Source organism: Ornithorhynchus anatinus, chromosome 3 (genome assembly GCF_004115215.2).
Source record: "Ornithorhynchus anatinus isolate Pmale09 chromosome 3, mOrnAna1.pri.v4, whole genome shotgun sequence".
NCBI classification, from domain to species: Eukaryota; Metazoa; Chordata; class Mammalia; order Monotremata; family Ornithorhynchidae; genus Ornithorhynchus; species Ornithorhynchus anatinus.
The window spans coordinates 49,814,043-49,831,645 of NC_041730.1; the positions used below are offsets into that span (position 1 = coordinate 49,814,043).

The 17,603-nt window shown below is 59.2% G+C and overlaps 1 protein-coding gene across 1 annotated transcript; it reads left to right on the forward strand.

The window, feature by feature from the left end:
• The first annotated feature begins 505 nt into the window (after positions 1-505).
• Positions 506-13,827, forward strand: FANCG (FA complementation group G). Its single transcript, XM_029061418.2, has 15 exons — positions 506-580; positions 5,476-5,683; positions 8,013-8,103; positions 8,557-8,688; positions 8,976-9,166; positions 9,296-9,470; positions 9,559-9,689; positions 9,787-9,933; positions 10,080-10,240; positions 11,024-11,090; positions 11,863-12,149; positions 12,239-12,279; positions 12,533-12,688; positions 12,861-12,996; positions 13,303-13,827. The coding sequence occupies exons 2-15, from the start codon at positions 5,621-5,623 to the stop codon at positions 13,409-13,411; spliced, it is 1,887 nt and encodes a 628-aa protein (XP_028917251.1). The 5' UTR covers positions 506-580; positions 5,476-5,620; the 3' UTR covers positions 13,412-13,827.
• Positions 13,828-17,603: the final 3,776 nt, after the last annotated feature.

Below are 17,603 nucleotides of genomic sequence, written 5' to 3' on the forward strand. Positions count from 1 at the left end.
TCGGGGGAGACGGACAGGCAAGAACAATAGCAATAAAATTCATCGAATCGTATTCATTTAGCTCTTCCAACATACAAATAGTTATTTGTACTGATGTCTGCCTCCCCACCTCTAGGCTGTTAGCTCGTTGTGGGCAGGGAATGTCACTTTTTATTGTGGTGTCGGGCTTTCCCAGGCGCTTCGTACAGTGCTGCGAGCACAGCAAGCGCTGACTGAATGGGAGTGAATGAGTAGGCCGCGGGCGGTTGGCGCCGCGGGGTATGCTGGGGGGCGTAGTTTTTCGGCCATTGGGGCGCGGAGCGTGCTGGGAGGTGTAGTTTTTCGGGGGATGGGGCGGGCGGAGCATGCTGGGAGGTGTAGTTTTTCGGGCGTGGGGCGGGCGGAGCATGCTGGGAGGTGTAGTTTTTCGGGCGTGGGGCGGGCGGAGCATGCTGGGAGGTGTAGTTTTTCGGGCGTGGGGCGGGCGGAGCATGCTGGGAGATGTAGTTTTTCGGGGGGTGGGGACCGCCGCTCTTTTGGCCCCTCTCGCGTTCCGTAGCTCAGACTTCGTCTGTGCCGACCGCGGCCCCGAGGCCTACCTGTAAGTGACCCCCCCCCTCCCCCCAGCCTCATTGAAGGCACACCTCCTCCAGGCGGCCCTCCCTGACTAACCCCCCATGCCTCTGCTCCCTCTCCCCTTATTCTTTCCCCCCCCAGCCTAATAATAACGTTGGCGTTTGGTAAGCGCTGAGCATGCGCCGAGCCCTGTTCTCAGCGCCGGGGTAGACCCAGCTGGTTCCCCCCCCGTGGGGCTCACCGTCTTCATCCCCATTTGACAGATGAGGGAACTGAGGCCCGGTGAAGCGCCTTGCTGACCAGTGGCGGGGGCCGGGATCCGCACCCACGACCTCCGACGTCTCAGCCCGGGCTCTTGCCGCTGCTTCTCCGAAGACAGCTCTGGTGTCTGATGCTCTGCACAGTGCGAGCGCTCAATAAATACGATTGAATGAAGGAATCTCTGGAATTCATGGCTATTCACCTCCGGCTCCCCCACCTGCAGGCTGGGAGCTCGTTAGGGGCAAGGAAGGGAAGCGGCCTGGCATAGGGTCAGAAGGGCATCATCACCGTAATATACAATAATATATAATAACAATAACAAATACCATCATCATCATCATCATGAGAAGCAGCGCGGCTCAGTGGCAAGAGCCCGGGCTTTGGAGTCAGAGATCATGGGTTCGAATCCCAGCTCTGCTACTTGTCGGCTGTGTGACTTTGGGCAAGTCACTTCACTTCTCTGGGCCTCAGTTACCTCCTCTGTATTAAGACTGTGAGCCCCACGTGGGACAACCGGATCCCCCCGTGTCTACCCCGGCGCTTAGAACAGTGCTCGGCACATAGTAAGCGCTTACCAAATACCAACATTATTATTATCATAATGATGGTATTTGGTAAGCGCTTACCATGTGCCGAGCACTGTTCTAAGCATCCGGGTGGATACAGGGTAATCCGGTTGCCCCACGTGGGGCTCACAGTCCTTGTCCCCATTTTCCAGACGAGGAAACCGAGGCCCAGTGAAGTGATTTGCCCAAGGTTCCCGCAGCTGACAAGTGGCGGAGCCGGGATGAGAACCCATTCAGGCCCGTGCTGCTGCTTAACAAAAAATAATAATGTTGGCATTTGTTAAGCGCTTACTATGTGCAGAGCACTGTTCTAAGCGCTGGGGTAGACACAGGGGAATCAGGTTGTCCCACGTGGGGCTCACAGTCTTAATCTCCATTTTACAGATGAGGTAACTGAGGCACAGAGAAGTCAAGTGACTTGCCCACAGTCACCCAGCTGACAAGTGGCACAGCCGGATTCGAACCCATGAACTCTGACTCCAAAGCCCGTGCTCTTTCCACTGAGCCACGCTGCTTCTCTAATACTATAACAAATACTATACCACCCCCCGCCCCACCCCCCCCCCAAAATACAAGTGGCTTGGAAGAAATAGCTTTCTTTTTATGATTATTTGTTAAGCACTTACTAAGTGCTGGGGTAGATACAAGTTAATCACTTCGGTCCCTGTCGTATATGGGGCTTACAGTCAAGTAGGAGGGAGAACAGGTATGGAATTCCCATTTGAGAGCTGAGGAAACCGAGGCACAGAGACGTTAGGTGGCTTGCCCAAGGTCACTCAGCGGACAGGTGACGGAGGTAGGATTAGAACCCAGGTCCTCCGACTCCCAGGCCCACGCTGTCTTCTCAATCTTGTCTATCTTGCCACCAACCTCACCGGCCTGGAAGGCCTGACAATTACTCTCTCCCCCTCGACCGCCCCGTCGTTCAAAACTTAGTTGAGGGCTCATCTCCTCCAAGAAGCCTTCCCCGACTGAGCCCTCCTTTCCTCTTCCCCCACTCCCTTCCGCGTCACCCTGACTTGCTCCTTTTATTCCTCTCTCTTCTCAGGCCCCTGGTGCTTATGTACCAGAGCTGCCATTTATTTATTTATAGTAATGTCTGTCACCCCTTCTAGACTGTAAGTTCACTGTGGGCAGGGAATGCACCAGTTTATTAATAATTATTATGATGGTACGTGTTAAGTGCTTACTATGTGCCAAGCTCTATTATAAGCGCTGGGGTAGCTACATAGTAATCGGGTAGTCCCTGGGGCTCACAGTCTTAATCCTCATTTTACAGACGAGGTAACTGAGGCACAGAGAAGTGAATTGAATTGCCCAAGGTCACATATTAGATAAGTGGCAGAGCCGGGATTAGAACTCACGTTCTCTGACTCCCAAGCCCGTGCTCTTGCCGCTAAGCCACGCGGCTTCTCGTTTATTGTTTTACTGTACTTTCCCGAGCGCTTAGTACAGTGCTTTCAACACAGTAAGTGCTCAAACAGTGCTTGGCACATGGTAGGTGCTTAACAAATACCATCGTTATTAGTATTATTATTAATAAATTCGAGTGAATTGAAATTGAAGCCCTCTGGCTTCCAAGTCTGTGCCTTATCCCCAGGCCACACTGCTTAACTGAATGGAAACAATTTGCAAACAGGTCCACGTATAAACCAAGGAGCTGAGGCCGAGAATTATATAGACGAGTGCTAATTGGATTGGCGTGACCAGGATGTTGTGAATCAGGAAAGACTTCTGAAGGAGGGGGGATTCTGGTCGCTTTCTGGGCGCAGAAGGGAAGGAAGGTCCACCTAGAAGCGACAGCTGAAGCCGTCGAGGTGGATAAACTCTCCGAGGGAGTGAGTAAAAGAGCAAGAAAAGGAGGAGACCTCAAACGGAGCCTGTGGGACACTGAGAGTTTGAAGATTAATTCATTCAGTCGTATCTATTGAGCGCTTACTCTGTGCAGAGCACCGTACCATGTGTTTGGAAGAGTGCAATACAGCAGAATTAGCAGACACATTCCCTGCCCATAATGAGCTCGCAGTCTAGATGGGGAGACAGACATTAATGTAAATATGTAATTCATAATATATCGTTTCAAGATATATATGTACGGGCTGAGGGGTTGAGGGTGGGGTGAATATCAAATGCCCAAAGGTCACAAAGTGAGGTAAAGAGAGTGACCGACAGCATTGAAAGTGGCAGAGCTGTATTTATTGAGCGCTTACTGTGTGCTAAGCATTTGGTAGTGTTCACTAAGACCGAGTTGATTAGACACATTCCCCGCTACGACGAGTTTTACAGTCTAGAGGGGGAGGTGGACATGAAGATAAATTGTGGAGAGGACAGAGTAGAGCCCATTTGTGGTTGGCCCTTTGAGGTCATCTGTGACTTGGGGGAGTGCAGGCCGCCGGAGGGAATGGGGCGAGAGGAGAATCTGAGGAGTTGGGACAGGAATAGGGGCTGGGAGGCGGAGTGAGAGCTGGATGATAGAGTGGGATCCAGAGTTTTAGTCTAGAAGTGACTTTCAGCGTGTTCGAAGGCAGAGGGGAAAAGAGCCCATGGAGAGCGCAGAGGGGTAAAGAGCCGACGGAGAGCGTGAGGTGGAAAATGATGGGGAGGGAGGGACGGAGGATGGGAGCCAGGTGATTAAGAGCTGAGAGGGGATGGAATCGGGCACAAGGTGGAGGGGGTAGATTTTTAAGATCGCCTAGATCTCCTCTTAAGAGGCAGCTAGCAGGGAAGGAGGAGAAAGAGGCCTGGGGAGTGGGAGAGCGTTAGGAAGGCGAGGGTGGGAGGCGGGAAAGTCTCCACCTAATGATTTCTGGCCTGTTAATGACGTGGTTGGGGAAGTCGTCAGAGGTTCGAGGGGAAGTGGGGGCCCACGGGGGGCAGTCGGCGAGCTCGTTGGGGTCCGGCTGGGGCCTTTCCACAATTCTCTCCACGCAGGGTACTCAGGACCAGTTTGCTATCTCATTTTCCTGCAATTCCCTCTCTTTTATGGTATTCGCTAAGCACCCACTGTGTGTCAAGCACTCTTCTAAGCGCCGGGGTAGATACAAGTTTATCAGAGAGAGCACAGCCCCTTGTCCCACGTGCTGCTCACAGGAGGGAGAACAGGTATTAAATCCCCATTTTAGAGTAGAGGAAACCAAGGCCCAGAGAATTTAAGTGACTCGCCCCAGGTCACAGGGCAGGCAAGCGGCGGAGCCAGGACTACAACCCGGGTCCCTGACGCCCAGCCCCTGCGCTTTCCACTAGACCACGCCACTTCCCTTCTCCCTTAACGTTCCCCCAGGAAGCTCACCGTCTCCCAAGGCTTCAACTCTCCCGGGTGCGGATAACTTCCAAATTGACCCCTCGAATCCAGACCCTTCTCCCCTGTAATATCGCGTCTCCTCCTACTTCAGGACATCTCTGCAACAGTGTCCCACTGACATTTCACGCTCAATTCAACACCCCCCTCCCGCCCCCACGGTCATTCAGTGGTTGCTTACTCCTCTCCTCATCGAGCAAAAACTCCTGACTATTGACTCTGGAGCACTCGATCAGCTCTCTCCCTCTTTCTAACCTGCTCTTTTCTTCCACTCGCATGAATAATCATAAGGATGGTATTTGTTAAGCGCGTACTATGTGCCGAGCACCGTTCTAAGCGCTAGGATAGATACAGGGTGATCAGGTTGGCCCACGTGGGACTCACAGTCTTCATCCCCATTTTCCAGCCGGGTCCTCAGTGACCCAGGAAAGTGAAGCGTCTTGCCCAAAGTCACCCAGCTGACAAGTGGAGGAGCCGGGATTAGAACCCACAGCCTCTGACTCCCAAACCCGTGCTCTTTCCACTCCATTCCTCTCAGGCAGTCCTCGCTGTGCTTCAGTTTCATCTCTCCCACTACGGACTTCTTCCCCAGGACTCCGTTCTGCTTCAAATCCAGCAGACCGCGGCCTCCTGAAATGATTCTGTTAATCCAGAAAGCCTCCCCCGGTGAAATCTCTAATCTCCCCAGGTTGCAGTCCCTCCGACTCCCCCTTCGGCGTTTCCGTGCCACCTGGACACGGGCGCTCAATAAATATTACCAATCGACCGACAGACCCCATTGACTTCCTCACCCAGATCCCCACGCTGACCGGACTTGACCGCGAAGGTTGAGTGAACGGTCCCAGGGCCGGAGGCGTGACGCCGGTTACGAGACCCCAGGGCCCGGAGGCAAGACTGGGCGACACCCTGGGGCCAGGACCGGGCCCTCGCCGGCCCTTCTATGGAGACCAGCTGCCTGGGTCGGTGGAGAGCGGAGAATGACCGGGTAATTAGCCGGTGGAAGGTACGTGCCCCTTCCCCTCCCGCCCCTTGCTTTCGGCCCCTTCGCTGAGCTCATCTCCCCTCAGTTGTGCTGTTCATCCGTGTTGTGCTGGGATCTGACTCTGAAGAAGACTTCGGACTTTAGTGCTCTCCACCTTTTTGTCTAGGTTCCATAGGTTCAGGTCTTTCATATCTGTTAGCCCAAGGAATCCAGAGTTACAGCTCTTCATTCAGGCGTATTTATCAAGCGGTCACTGTGTGCAGAGCACTCTACTGAGCACTTGGGAAAGTACAATACAGCAATAAAGAGTGACAGTGTCTGTCCACAACGAGCCCACAGTCTAGAGTCGGGGGAGACAGACATCATAAATACAATTACAGATATATACGTAAGTGCTGTGGGGCGGGGAGCGGCGGAAGAGCAAAGGGAGCAGGTCAGGGCGATGCAGAAGGAAGCGGGAGATGAGGAAAAGTGAGGCTTAGTCTGGGAAGGCTTCTTGGAGGAGGCGTGCCTTCAGTAAGGCTTTAAAGGTGAGGAGAGTCATTGGCCGAGAGGGAGGGCGTTCCAGGCCAGAGGTAGGACGTGGGCCAGGGGTCGGCGGCGAGGCAGGCGAGATGGAGGCAGAGTGAGGTTAGCGCCAGAGGAGCAAAGTGTGAGGGCTGGGTTGTAGAAGGAGAGAAGTGAGGTGAGGTAGGAGGGGGTGAGGTGATGGACTGCTTTAAAGCCAATGGTGAGGAGTTTTTGTTTGATACAGAGCTTGGATAGGCAACTACTGGAGATGATGATGGTATCTGTTAAGCGCTTACTATGTGCCAAGCACTGTTCTAAGCGCTGGGGGAGATACAAGGTCATCAGGTTGCCCCACATGGGGCTTACAGTCATAATTCTGATTTTACAGATGAGGTAACTGAGGCACAGAGAAGTTAAGTGAGCTGCCCAAGGTCACAGAGCAGACGAGTGGCGGAGCCGGAATTAGAACCCACATCCGCTGACTCCCAAGCCCGGGCTCTTTCCACTAAGCCACGCTGCTTCTCCATATTTGGAGATGTTTGAAGAGGGGGATGACACGGCCTGAACTTCTCTGTAGAGAGATGATCCGGGCAGCGGAGTGAAGTACGGACTGGAGTCGGGAGAGGCAGGAGGTTGGGAGGTCAGCAAGGAGGCCGAGGCGGTGATGTCGGCGGGACGGGAGGAGTGACTGTTTTAACGTGGAAGCAGTTTGGAAGGAGAGGAAAAGCCGGGTTTTAGCGATGTTGTGAAGGTGTGACCGACAGGATCTGGTGACAAGACCGAATACGTGGGTTGAAAGAGAGAGGATAAAGCAGAGGTTACGGACTCGTGAGACAGGCAGGATGGTGGTGCCGTCTACAGTGATGGGAGAGACCAGGAGAAGACAGGGTTTGGGCGGGAAGATAAGGAGCTCTGTTTTGGATGTTAGGTTTGAGGAGACTCTTGGAATGGGTTCTCCACTTGGTGGTTTCCGTTGGTTCGATTGCATTTGCTGAGCTCTTACTGTGTGCAGAGCACTGTACTAAACGCCTGGGGGAGTACAATACAACAATAAACAGGTACACTCCCTGCCCAAAACGAGCTTACGGTCTAGAGCGGAGGAGACAGACGTCGATACAGATAAATAAATGACAGATAAGGACATAAGTGCTGTGAGGCTGGGAGCGGGGATGTACAAAGGGAGTAAGCCAGGGCGAGGCCGAAGGGAGTGAGAGAAGAGCAAAGGAGGGGCTTAGTCCGGGAAGGCCTCTTGGAGGAGACGCGCCCTCGATAAGGCTCCGAAGGCGGGGAGAGTAATTATCGGATCGAGGAGGGAGGGCGTTTCAGGCCAGAGGCAGGACGGGGGCCGGGGGTCGACGGCGAGATAGAGGCACAGTGAGATATTTGGCATTAGAAGAGCACAGTGTGCCAGCTGGGTTGTAGAAGGAGAGGAGCTAGGTGACGTAGGAGGGGGCGGGAGACTCCGGAGCCCGCCGCCCCTCCGATCTTCTCCCCATGCCTTGGGGCACCCAGGAAAGGCCTGGGGTCACCTGTAGTCCACACCGGTCCCAGGATCGGCTCACCGGCCTGGCTTCCCAGTCGAGGCTCATCTGGTCCGGGCGGACCCTCCTCATAACAGTGTTCAAGGGACCAGGAGGCTAACGTTGCAGCGGGATGATGGCCGCTAGCTGTTGGCCATATTGGTCATAGCTACCGGTCATCTTCCAGGGCCCTATTACGTGTGGTGCTTTAGCAGGGCACAGGCTGACCAGTCTCTGTCCACCACTCCGGCAGAGACCCGCGATCAAACGGGTTGTTCGGGGCCTCAGGACCTCTGCCCTCCTCTGTGTGGATCTTGCAGGAGGCCCAGCATGCTGACCTTGACTGTGCCCTGCAGCGGGCTGCCCGGCAGAGCCACCTGGCCCTCAGCAGACTCCTCTGTGAGATTCAGGGTGGGTGCCCTTCCTCCTCGGGGCTCAGCCAGGGAACCTGTCTGGGGCAGGGCAGTCAGCCCGGCTCTGGGGCTGCCGCTTTGGGGGTGATCCCTCTCCCTCCTTTCCAATCAGTCTATCAGTGGTATTTATTGAGCGCTTACCGTGTGCAGAGCACTGTACCGAGCAGGTGGGAGAGTACAATATAACCGAGTTGGTAGACATTCCCTAATATTCCCACCACGAGCTTCCCCTGGCGCCTTCCCACCCTGCCCCCGAGAAGCAGCATCAGCCTAGAGTCCAGAGGCCCCGACTCCTCTTCCCGAGGAAGACGGGCAGGATGTGCTTGGGTGGAGGTTCAGACTTCCGGGTGGGGAATCGGAGCCCTGGGGCTCGGTTGTCCTCCTTAGTGGAGGGAGGGGAGTGACCGAGTGAGACGTGACCCCGAGATGGCCGCGCGCACTTGGGTTTCAGGACTGCCCGCCACCGTCCCTGTACTCCCCCTGGAAATCACCGTCCTTTACAACGCCCTGGTGTTGGGGGCCGCTTTGGCCGGCGGCTTCACGCAGGACCACAGCGACGGGATCCGGATCGGCCTGCGGCGGGGTGAGGTCCCTGGGGACCCCCGCGTCCGGCCCGCCCCGTCCCGGGGGCGGCATCTGGCCTCCCCCGGGGACCCCGCCGAGGGGGGACGGGGGCCGCGGGCCGGCCGGGGAGCGCAACCGGCCTCGGGGTCGGCACCTCCGGGGTCGGGCCGGCCCAGGCTCCGGGACCGGGGAGGGCGGGTGGGCGCGCGGGGGCCCGTTCTCAGCTCGCGCCCGCCCGGGGGAGCGGGTGTCGCCCCAGTCTGTACCTCCGCCCCGTTCCCCCCTCCCCACGTGCCTGCTTTCCAGTCCTGGAGGCGCGTGGAGAAAGCAGCGGCGGGGACCCCCAGCAGCTGTGGCAGGCCGTCCTCCGGGACCGCCCGCCCCCGGAGCCGTTCCTGCCTCTGCACCGTCTTGCCGGCCTGCAAGGGGCGCTCTGGCTGGCCGCTGACCACCCGGAGAAAGCGGCCGACCTGATTGGAAGACTGAGCCCCGGCCAGGTAGGGGACCGGGGCGGACCGGACGGGACTGGGTGCCGCCCTCGCTCCGACTGCCCATCCCAGCCCTCGCTCCCTCGCCTCCCTCCGGTGGGTCACCCCACCCCGGGTTCCCCGGCTGTGACTCCTCAGAAGGCCGAGCCGCCGCCCGGAGACCGAGCGACACGAGGAAGGAGCGACACCGGGCGGCTACTGGTGCCACTGGCCCGGTGGGAGCCCCCCAGGGAAGACCCGCAGGCGGCGCTGGCTGTGCAGGGGGCCCAGGAGCTGAGGGATGTGCTGTTAACAGCCGCCACCTTCCGGCACGGTCAGGACCCGGGGGTGGGGGGCCGGGGGGCGTTGGGAAGCCTCCCGGGTCAATACGCGTGAGCGTGGGTATTCTGGGGCCGCCTCAGGGCTGCAGGAGCTGGAAGCCGAGAACCAGGCCGAGGCGCTGACCGCTCTGCAGGAAGCTGCCGCTGGGCCGTGCTCCCGCGGGGTCCTGGCCAAGATCCACACGGCTCTGAGCTGCTGCCACCAGCGCCTGGTAATGGGGTGGGGGGGTCCCCTCCGCCCCCGGAGACGTCGGGGTCCCGCCCCCCGCCTGGGGCTCACGGTCCCCGTCCCGGCCCCCGGCTCCGCAGGGCCGGCCCCAGACAGCGCTGCAGCTCCTGCTTCAGGCCCTGCAGGCCGACCCCCGCGGAGAGGCTCCCCTCTACCAGGCGGCGGCCCTCTATCGCCAGTGGGGCCGTACTTCCGCCGAGCTGGAGACTCTGGAGCTGCTTGCGGAGGTGAATCCGGGGTGGGAGGCATCCTCGGGGGGCTTAGGGGTCGCTCCTGGGGAGTGGGAGTGCCCCCCCCCCCCCGCCCCCGGCAGCGTGGGCCGCCCCCGCCTCTCCCCTCTTCCCCGTCCTCCAGCCTGCCCCGCGCCCCGCAGGTCCTGAGCGTCCCGGACGACCGCCGGAGCTCAGCCCTTCTCCGCTGCCTCATCTGCGTGGAGTTGCTGGTCCCGGGGCCCCGCCCCAACTCCCCCCTGCAGACCACCTCCCAGAGCGAGGTCAAGTGCCTGCTCGCCCGCAGATATCTCCGGACCAGGAGGTAGGGCCCCCTCCCCTGCTCCCCCTGCCTCCATTTCCCTCCCCTTCTCCCCTCCCCGGCCTCTTTCCCCTCCTCTCCCCTCTTAGGATATTTATGATGACGACGATGGCGTTTGTTAAGCGCTTACTATGGGCCGAGCGCCCTTGGAAGCACTGGGCTAGATAACGAGGTTATCAGATGGTCCCGCACGGGGGTCCCAGTCTTGATCCCCGTTTTCCGGATGAGGTCACTGAGGCCCAGAGAAGTGAAGCGACTTGTCCAAAGTCACACAGCCGGGATTAGAACCCACGACCTCCGACTCCCAAGCCCGGGCTCCTTCCACTAAGCCACGCTGCTTCTCTGTGAAGCACTCTGTGCTTTATGAAGCACTTAGGCGGGTCCAAGCGCTGGGCGAAGCACGGGGGTAGACAGACGATAATCGGATCCTCCCCCGGGATTCAGACTTTTCTCATCACCTTTCTCTTCCCTCCTCATCCTCTCCAATCCATCCCCCTCTCTCCCTTCATCTTTTCGCTCTAATGCACTTTTGTCCAACTGCCCCCCCCCGACCCCCGACGGCCTCCCGCGTCCCTCCCTCTCCTGTCTCCTCCCTGCCTGTGAGCTGGGAGGGTCCCAGCCACGTGGCGGGGACCGGGTCTCCCCACCCTTCTTCTCTCCTCCTTGAACACATACACGTGCACACCGACACGCACACAGAATCCCCCGGAGGAGCCCGGTGGGGGTGCCCGGGCCTTGGGGTCCGGCCGGGCCGGGCCTGCAGTGACCTCCGGGGTCTGTTTGCAGAGTGGAGGAGGCCTCAGAGCATTACCTGGACCTGCTGGCACTGTGGCAGGAGGGGTCACAGCAGCAGGTAGGTAGCCGGATGGGCGGGGGCGACGGCCCGCCGACGGAGGCCGAGGGGAGCGGGGCTTGATTTCTGCTCTCGTTTTAGAGGTTTGGGTGGAGGATCGACTAAGTGGCCGAGTTGGGCTGAGTGGGAGAAAAGCGGAAGGGGTCCCGGGCTCCCAGGGAAGAAAAAAGTACAGGGCGGCGGGGCAGCCCCGGTGGGGAGACGCACGGCAGGGCTCTCCTTCCTCAGCTACCTAGTTTACCACCCCCATCCCTACATCCCTCCCGACGAGGGACTTCGGCCCGCTTAGCCCGTCCCCGACTGGCACCCAAGGCCCCGGTCCTGAGCTGCGGAAAGGGGGAGCAGCACTTCATCTGGGTCCGAGAGGCATCACCCCGTCCCTCCCATCTTGTAATAAATGACGACGACGACGATCGCGTGGTATCACTTATTCTGTGCTAAGCACTGTACCGACGAGATAGGTGCGGTACGGTCCCATCAGACACGGTCCGAGGGGGAGGGAGAAGAGGTATCCGTTCATTCAGTCGTATTCGCTGAGCGCTCACCGTGTGCAGAGCACTGCACTAACCGGTTGGAAAGACTAACTCGGCAACGGAGCGAGACAATCCCTACCCGACAACGGGGGCGCCGTCTAGAAGTATTTAATGCCCGACTTACAGGCGAGGGAACCGAGGCCCGGAGAAGTCGCCCGAGGTCCGCTAGCCGAAAGTGGAGGAGCCGGGGGCGGAGCCCGGCCGTCCCGCCTCCCGATCCTCCTGCCTCCCTCTGCCAGGTCTCCCTGCCCAGCGGCTCCCTGCTGCCTGAGGTCTTCCTGGAGGCGGCAGCCGCCTTGGTCGAGGCAGGCAGAGCCCAGGACTCCCTGACTGTGTGCGAGGAGCTTCTCCGCCACGTAGAGGACCGGCTCCCTGCAGTCTTGCGGCTGGAGACCGCCGAGTCCGTCCCGGAGGACGCGAAGGATCGACTGAGCTGCCTCCTGTGGGCGGGAGCCGCCCACCTCTTCCAGGGCCAGGCCTGGATTGGCCTGGGGGACTGGAAGCAAGCCGTGTCCCACTTCACCCAGTGAGTCCCCTTCCCCGCCACCGTCCCCCCCGGGGAGCCAGGGTACCCAGAGCCGTCGGGGAAATGACTTCAACCGGCTTCTCCTCCAGGAGCCTCAGCTTCCTGTTCCGCGTGCAGCTCAGCAATGGAGGTGAGCCGCCATCTCTCCCCCCCCCCCCCCGTTGTCCCTCTCCCCCATCCTCCTCTCGTCACGGTTCTGAGTTCCGGGGGGCTGCGCTCCCCGGAGTCTCCCGAGAGTTGGGAGGGGGCCACTGACGCTCTCGGGCCGCCCTGAGGGGGCTGCGGGAATGCCGGGGAAGAGCGGGAGCGGGGAGTCCCCGGAGCCCCTGAGGCCGGGCGGGGCTGAGACGAGGACTTGAGTTGGGGGTCGGGGGACGGCGTAGACGGCATCTCCCGCTTGGAGGAGTCCCCCCCGGAGGTGGAAGTACTGCGGCGGCTCCAGGGCGCGGCACTGATTGGGAGAGGGACGCAGCAGCTGGTGAACGGTCGGGAGGCCCAGGCCCTGCAGGATTTCCTCCTCGGAGCCCAGGTGTGCCCAGGTAAGCCCCCCGGGGCCCCCACCCCGCCGAGAGGCGCCCCCACCCTCCCCCAGACCATCCCGCCCTCGGCCGGGGCTCGTCCCAAGGCGGCGAAGCGGGGCCGGGGCGGGCGTGGACCACCGCGGCCCTCCCGGGGTCCGGGCTCGGGCTGACGCTGGGACGGGTGGTGCAGGGTGCCGCGACCCGGCCCTCCACCTGGTCCGGGCCCTGTGGAAGCTAAACCGCAGGCCGGAGGCGGTGGCTCATTGGCGGGAGCTGGAGTCCCCCTCGGCGGAGCTGGACGGAGACAGCCAGCGGGCGGCAGAGAGGTGAGGCTGAGGCCCGGGCAGGGGATGGGAGGGAAAGGGGGTGAGCGGAGCCAGCCAGAGGGGAGGCGGGGGGGGGGGGACGATCCCACTCGCCTCACGCTCCGAACCGGACGGTTCTCGCCTCCTGGGAGAGAGACGGGGGACGCCAGCCCCTCACGCACCCTGGGCAAGGCACCGCAAGGTCCGGGTGATGGCCCGGCTCCCGGCCAGAGCCGGATTCGGGGAAGGACAGCGGGTGGGAAGGGGCCCCTGGCCGGACTCGACGGCTCTGTGAGTCCCTGCGTTTCTCGTCCCCCGACCCCGCAGGCGCCTCCCCTTGTACCTGGTCTCCTGTCTGAGCTGGAGTCGCTTCCCATCGGAAGAGCCTCTTCTTGGAGAGCTGCGAGCCTACGTGCGGCAAGCCGCCGGCCACTAGCCGCCCCGGGGCCGGGGGGAGGACTGCATCCTCCTCCTCCGGGCCTCCGGAAGGAGCGTGGATAAGGAAGAGGGAGCACCCAGAGGAACCGGCGGGAGCTCTGTGGCTCCGCAGAGGCTCCGGAAGGAGCGTGGATAAGGAAGAGGGAGCACCCAAAGGAACCGGCGGGAGCTACCGTGGCTCCGCAGAGGTTCTGGGGAGGGCCGGGATCCTCTCCAGAGTCCATCCGGCCTGGCAGCGGCGTCTTGCCCACCTCTTTGGTGGTTGGTGCCCTGGCAGAGGGCTGGGCCTTCCCTCCCGTCACCGGCCTTCATCTTGACGCTGTCCTGGCAGCTGGACACTGGCGCTCAGGCTCTGCCCTGCCCCTCTCTGGACCTGGGTGGGGGGGGACGCTAATAAACTCTGGTGACAATGGAGGAGTGAGCGTCATTCATCACCGTGCCCGTATCTGTCAAGCACTTGCTACGTGCCAGGCACTGTACTAAGCGCTGAGCGCTGGATGCGAGCAAATCGAGTCGGACACAGTCCCCATCCCGTGTGGGGTTCGCAGTCTCCGTCCCCCTTTTACAGACGTGGGAAGTGACGTGGCGCCCAGGGACGCGGAGTGACTTGCCCGTGGTCACACAGCGGGCAAGTGGCGGAGCCAGGATTAGAACCCGTGTCCTCCTGACTCCCAGGCGAGGGGCCTGGATCCCTGAAGTTGGCCTCTTCCTTTTCCCCAGCCCTCGGCCCTCCCTGGCACGCCCCGCCAGGGACGTCCACCCGTTCATTCTTTCTACCGTATTTACTTGAGCGCCTACTGTGTGCAGGGCACTGTACTAAGCCCTTGGGGGAGTACAGTTCAACAGCAAACATCCACCACGTGGTGCAGCGGGGCCGGACAGGTTTTCCTCGTTCATTTAATTGTATTTATGCAGCACTTACCGTGTGCAGAGCACTGTCCTAAGCACTTGGAAAATAGAATTGGTTGACATGTCGAGGCAATCCCTACTCGATTAGACTGTAAGCCCGTCAATGGGCCGGGGCTGTATCTGTTGCTGATTTGTACATTCCAAGCGCTTAGCACAGTGCTCTGCACATAGTAAGCGCTCAGTAAATACTATTGAATGAATACTCAACAAAGTTACCTCATCTGTTAAATGAGGATTGAGTCTGTGAGCCCCCCTGGGACAGGCGCTGGGTCCAAACCTGATTTCACTGTACTCACCTCAGCGCTTACTCATAATAATAACGATGATGTTACTGGTTAAGCCCTTACTCTGTGCCAAACACTGTTCTAAGCGCTGGGGGAGATACAGGGTCATCAGGTTGTCCCACGTGGGGCTCCCGGTCTTCATCCCCATTTTCCAGCTGAGGGTACTGAGGCCCAGATAAGTGAAGCGGCTTACCCAAGGCCTCACAGCAGACAAGTGGCGGAGGTGGGATTATTCATTCATTCATTCATTCGTATTTATTGAGCGCTTACTATGTGCAGAGCACTGTACTAAGCGCTTGGAATGAACAAGTCGGCAACAGATAGAGACGGTCCCTGCCATTTGACGGGCTTACGGTCTGATCGGGGGAGACGGACGGACGAGAACGATGGCGATAGATAGAGTCGAGGGGAAGAACATCTCGTAAAAACCGATGGCAACTAAATAGAATCGAGGCGATGTACAATTCATTAACAAAATAAATAGGGTGATGAAAATATATACAGTTGAGCGGATGAGTACAGTGCCGAGGGGATGGCAAGGGAGAGGGGGAGGAGCAGAGGGAGATGGGGGAAAAGAGGGTTAAGCTGCGGAGAGGTGAAGTGGGGGTGGAAGAGGGAGTAGAGGGAGCAGGGGAGCTCAATCTGGGAAGGCCTCTTGGAGGAGGGGAGTTTTAAGTAGGGTTTCGAAGAGGGGAAGAGAATCAGTTTGGCGGAGGTGAGGAGGGAGGGCGTTCCGGGACCGCGGGAGGACGCGGCCCGGGGGTCGACGGCGGGATAGGCGAGACCCGGGGACGGCGAGGAGGTGGGCGGCGGAGGAGCGGCGCGTGCAGCGTGGGCGGTAGAAAGAGAGAAGGGAGGAGAGGTAGGAAGGGGCAAGGGGATGGAGAGCCTCGAAGACTAGAGTGAGGAGTTTTTGTTTGGAGCGGAGGTCGATAGGCAACCACCGGAGTTGTTTTAGAAGGGGAGTGACATGCCCAGATCGTTTCTGCGGGAAGATGAGCCGGGCAGCGGACTGAAGAATAGACCGGAGCGGGGCGAGGGAGGAGGAAGGGAGGTCAGAGAGAAGGCTGACACAGTAGTCTAGCCGGGATATAACGAGAGCCCGTAGCGGCAAGGTAGCCGTCTGGGTGGAGAGGAAAGGGCGGATCTCGGCGATATCGTAAAGGTGAAACCGGCAGGTCTCGGTAACGGATAGGATGCGTGGGGTGAACGAGACGGACGAGTCAAGGATGACACCGAGATCGCGGGCCCGAGAGACGGGAAGGACGGTCGTGCCGTCCACGGTGATAGGGAAGTCTGGGAGAGGACCGGGTTTGGGTGGGAAGATGAGGAGCTCAGTCTCGCTCATGTTGAGTTTTAGGTGGCGGGCCGACATCCAGGTGGAGACGTCCCAGAGGCGGGAGGAGATGCGAGCCCGAAGGGAGGGGGAGAGGACGGGGCGGGGATGTAGATCTGCGTGTCATCTGCGTAGAGATGGTGGTCAAAGCCGTGAGAGCGAATGAGTTCACCGAGGGAGGGAGTGTAAACGGAGAACAGAAGAGGGCCGAGAACTGACCCTTGAGGAACTCCAACAGTTAAAGGATGGGAGGGGGAGGAGGCGCCAGCGAAGGAGACCGAGAATGACCGGCCAGAGAGGATTCGAACCCACGACCTCCGACTCTCAAGCCCGGGCTCTTCCCACCGAGCCCCACTGCTTCTCAGTACGGTGCCTGGCACGTAGTGAGCGCTTAAAACCCACAATTATTATTGTTATTGAGAGGAGAGGGCTGCCGGGGCACAGTCTGGGCACTGCGGGGGCAGGGGTGGAGACAGAAGCAACATGGCTCAGTGGAAAGAGCCCCGGCTTGGGAGCCAGAGGTCGTGGGTTCGAATCCCCGCTCCGCCACCTGTCAGCTGTGTGACTGTGGGCAAGTCACTTTACTTCTCTGTGCCTCAGTTCCCTCATCTGTAAAATGGGGATGAAGACTGTGAGCCCCAAGTGGGACAACCTAATCACCCTGTATCTACCCCAGCACTTAGAACAGTGCTCTGCACTGAGTAAGCGCTCAACAAATACCAACAGTATTATTATTATTATCACCCCCAGAGCTTCAAACGGTGCTCGGCACCTAGCAGGCGCTTCACAGATACCAACATGATTATGGGCAGAGCCCGCCGGGGCGGGGGGAGAGGCAGCTTACCCGTGGCCGGCGCGCCGTCCTCCGGAGCCCAGCCCGTCAGTCCATTCATCCGTTCGTTCGGTGGTACTTCTCTGCCACTTGTCAGCTGTGTGACTGTGGGCAAGTCATTTCTCTGTGCCTCAGCTACCTCATCTGTAAAATGGGGATTAAGACTGTGAGCCTTACGTGGGACCACCTGATGACCCTGTATCTCCCCCAGCGCTTAGAAGAGTGCTCTGCATATAGTGAGCGCTTAACAAATACCAAGATCATTATTATGGGGATGAAGACTGGGAGCCCCACGTGGGACAACCACATTACCTTGTAACCCCCCAGCGCTTAGAAGAGCGCTCTGCACAGGGCGAGCGCTTAACAAATACCAACATTCTTCTTATTAATAATAATCCCGGCTCGGGCGCTTGTCAGCTGTGTGACTTTGGGCAAGTCACTTCTCTGTGCCTCAGTTTCCTTCTCTGTAAAATGGGAAGACTGCGAGCTCCACGTGGGACCACCTGATGACCCTGTATCTCCCCCAGCGCTTAGAAGAGTGCTCTGCATATAGTGAGCGCTTAACAAATACCAAGATCATTATTATGGGGATGAAGACTGGGAGCCCCACGTGGGACAACCACATTACCTTGTAACCCCCCAGCGCTTAGAAGAGCGCTCTGCACAGGGCGAGCGCTTAACAAATACCAACATTCTTCTTATTAATGATAATCCCGGCTCGGCCGCTTGTCAGCTGTGTGACTTTGGGCAAGTCACTTCTCTGTGCCTCAGTTTCCTTCTCTGTAAAATGGGGAGGAAGACTGCGAGCTCCACGTGGGACCGCCTGATG

What these genes read in the sequence shown, in the direction of transcription:
- FANCG (XM_029061418.2), top strand. Translation starts at nt 5,621, where the DNA reads ATGGAGACCAGCTGCCTGGGTCGGTGGAGAGCGGAGAATGACCGGGTA. An exon ending in CTCTGGAGCTGCTTGCGGAG is followed by an intron (nt 9,934 to 10,079) that starts GTGAATCCGGGG and finishes CGCGCCCCGCAG; the next exon opens with GTCCTGAGCGTCCCGGACGA. An exon ending in CGTGCAGCTCAGCAATGGAG is followed by an intron (nt 12,280 to 12,532) that starts GTGAGCCGCCAT and finishes GGGACGGCGTAG; the next exon opens with ACGGCATCTCCCGCTTGGAG.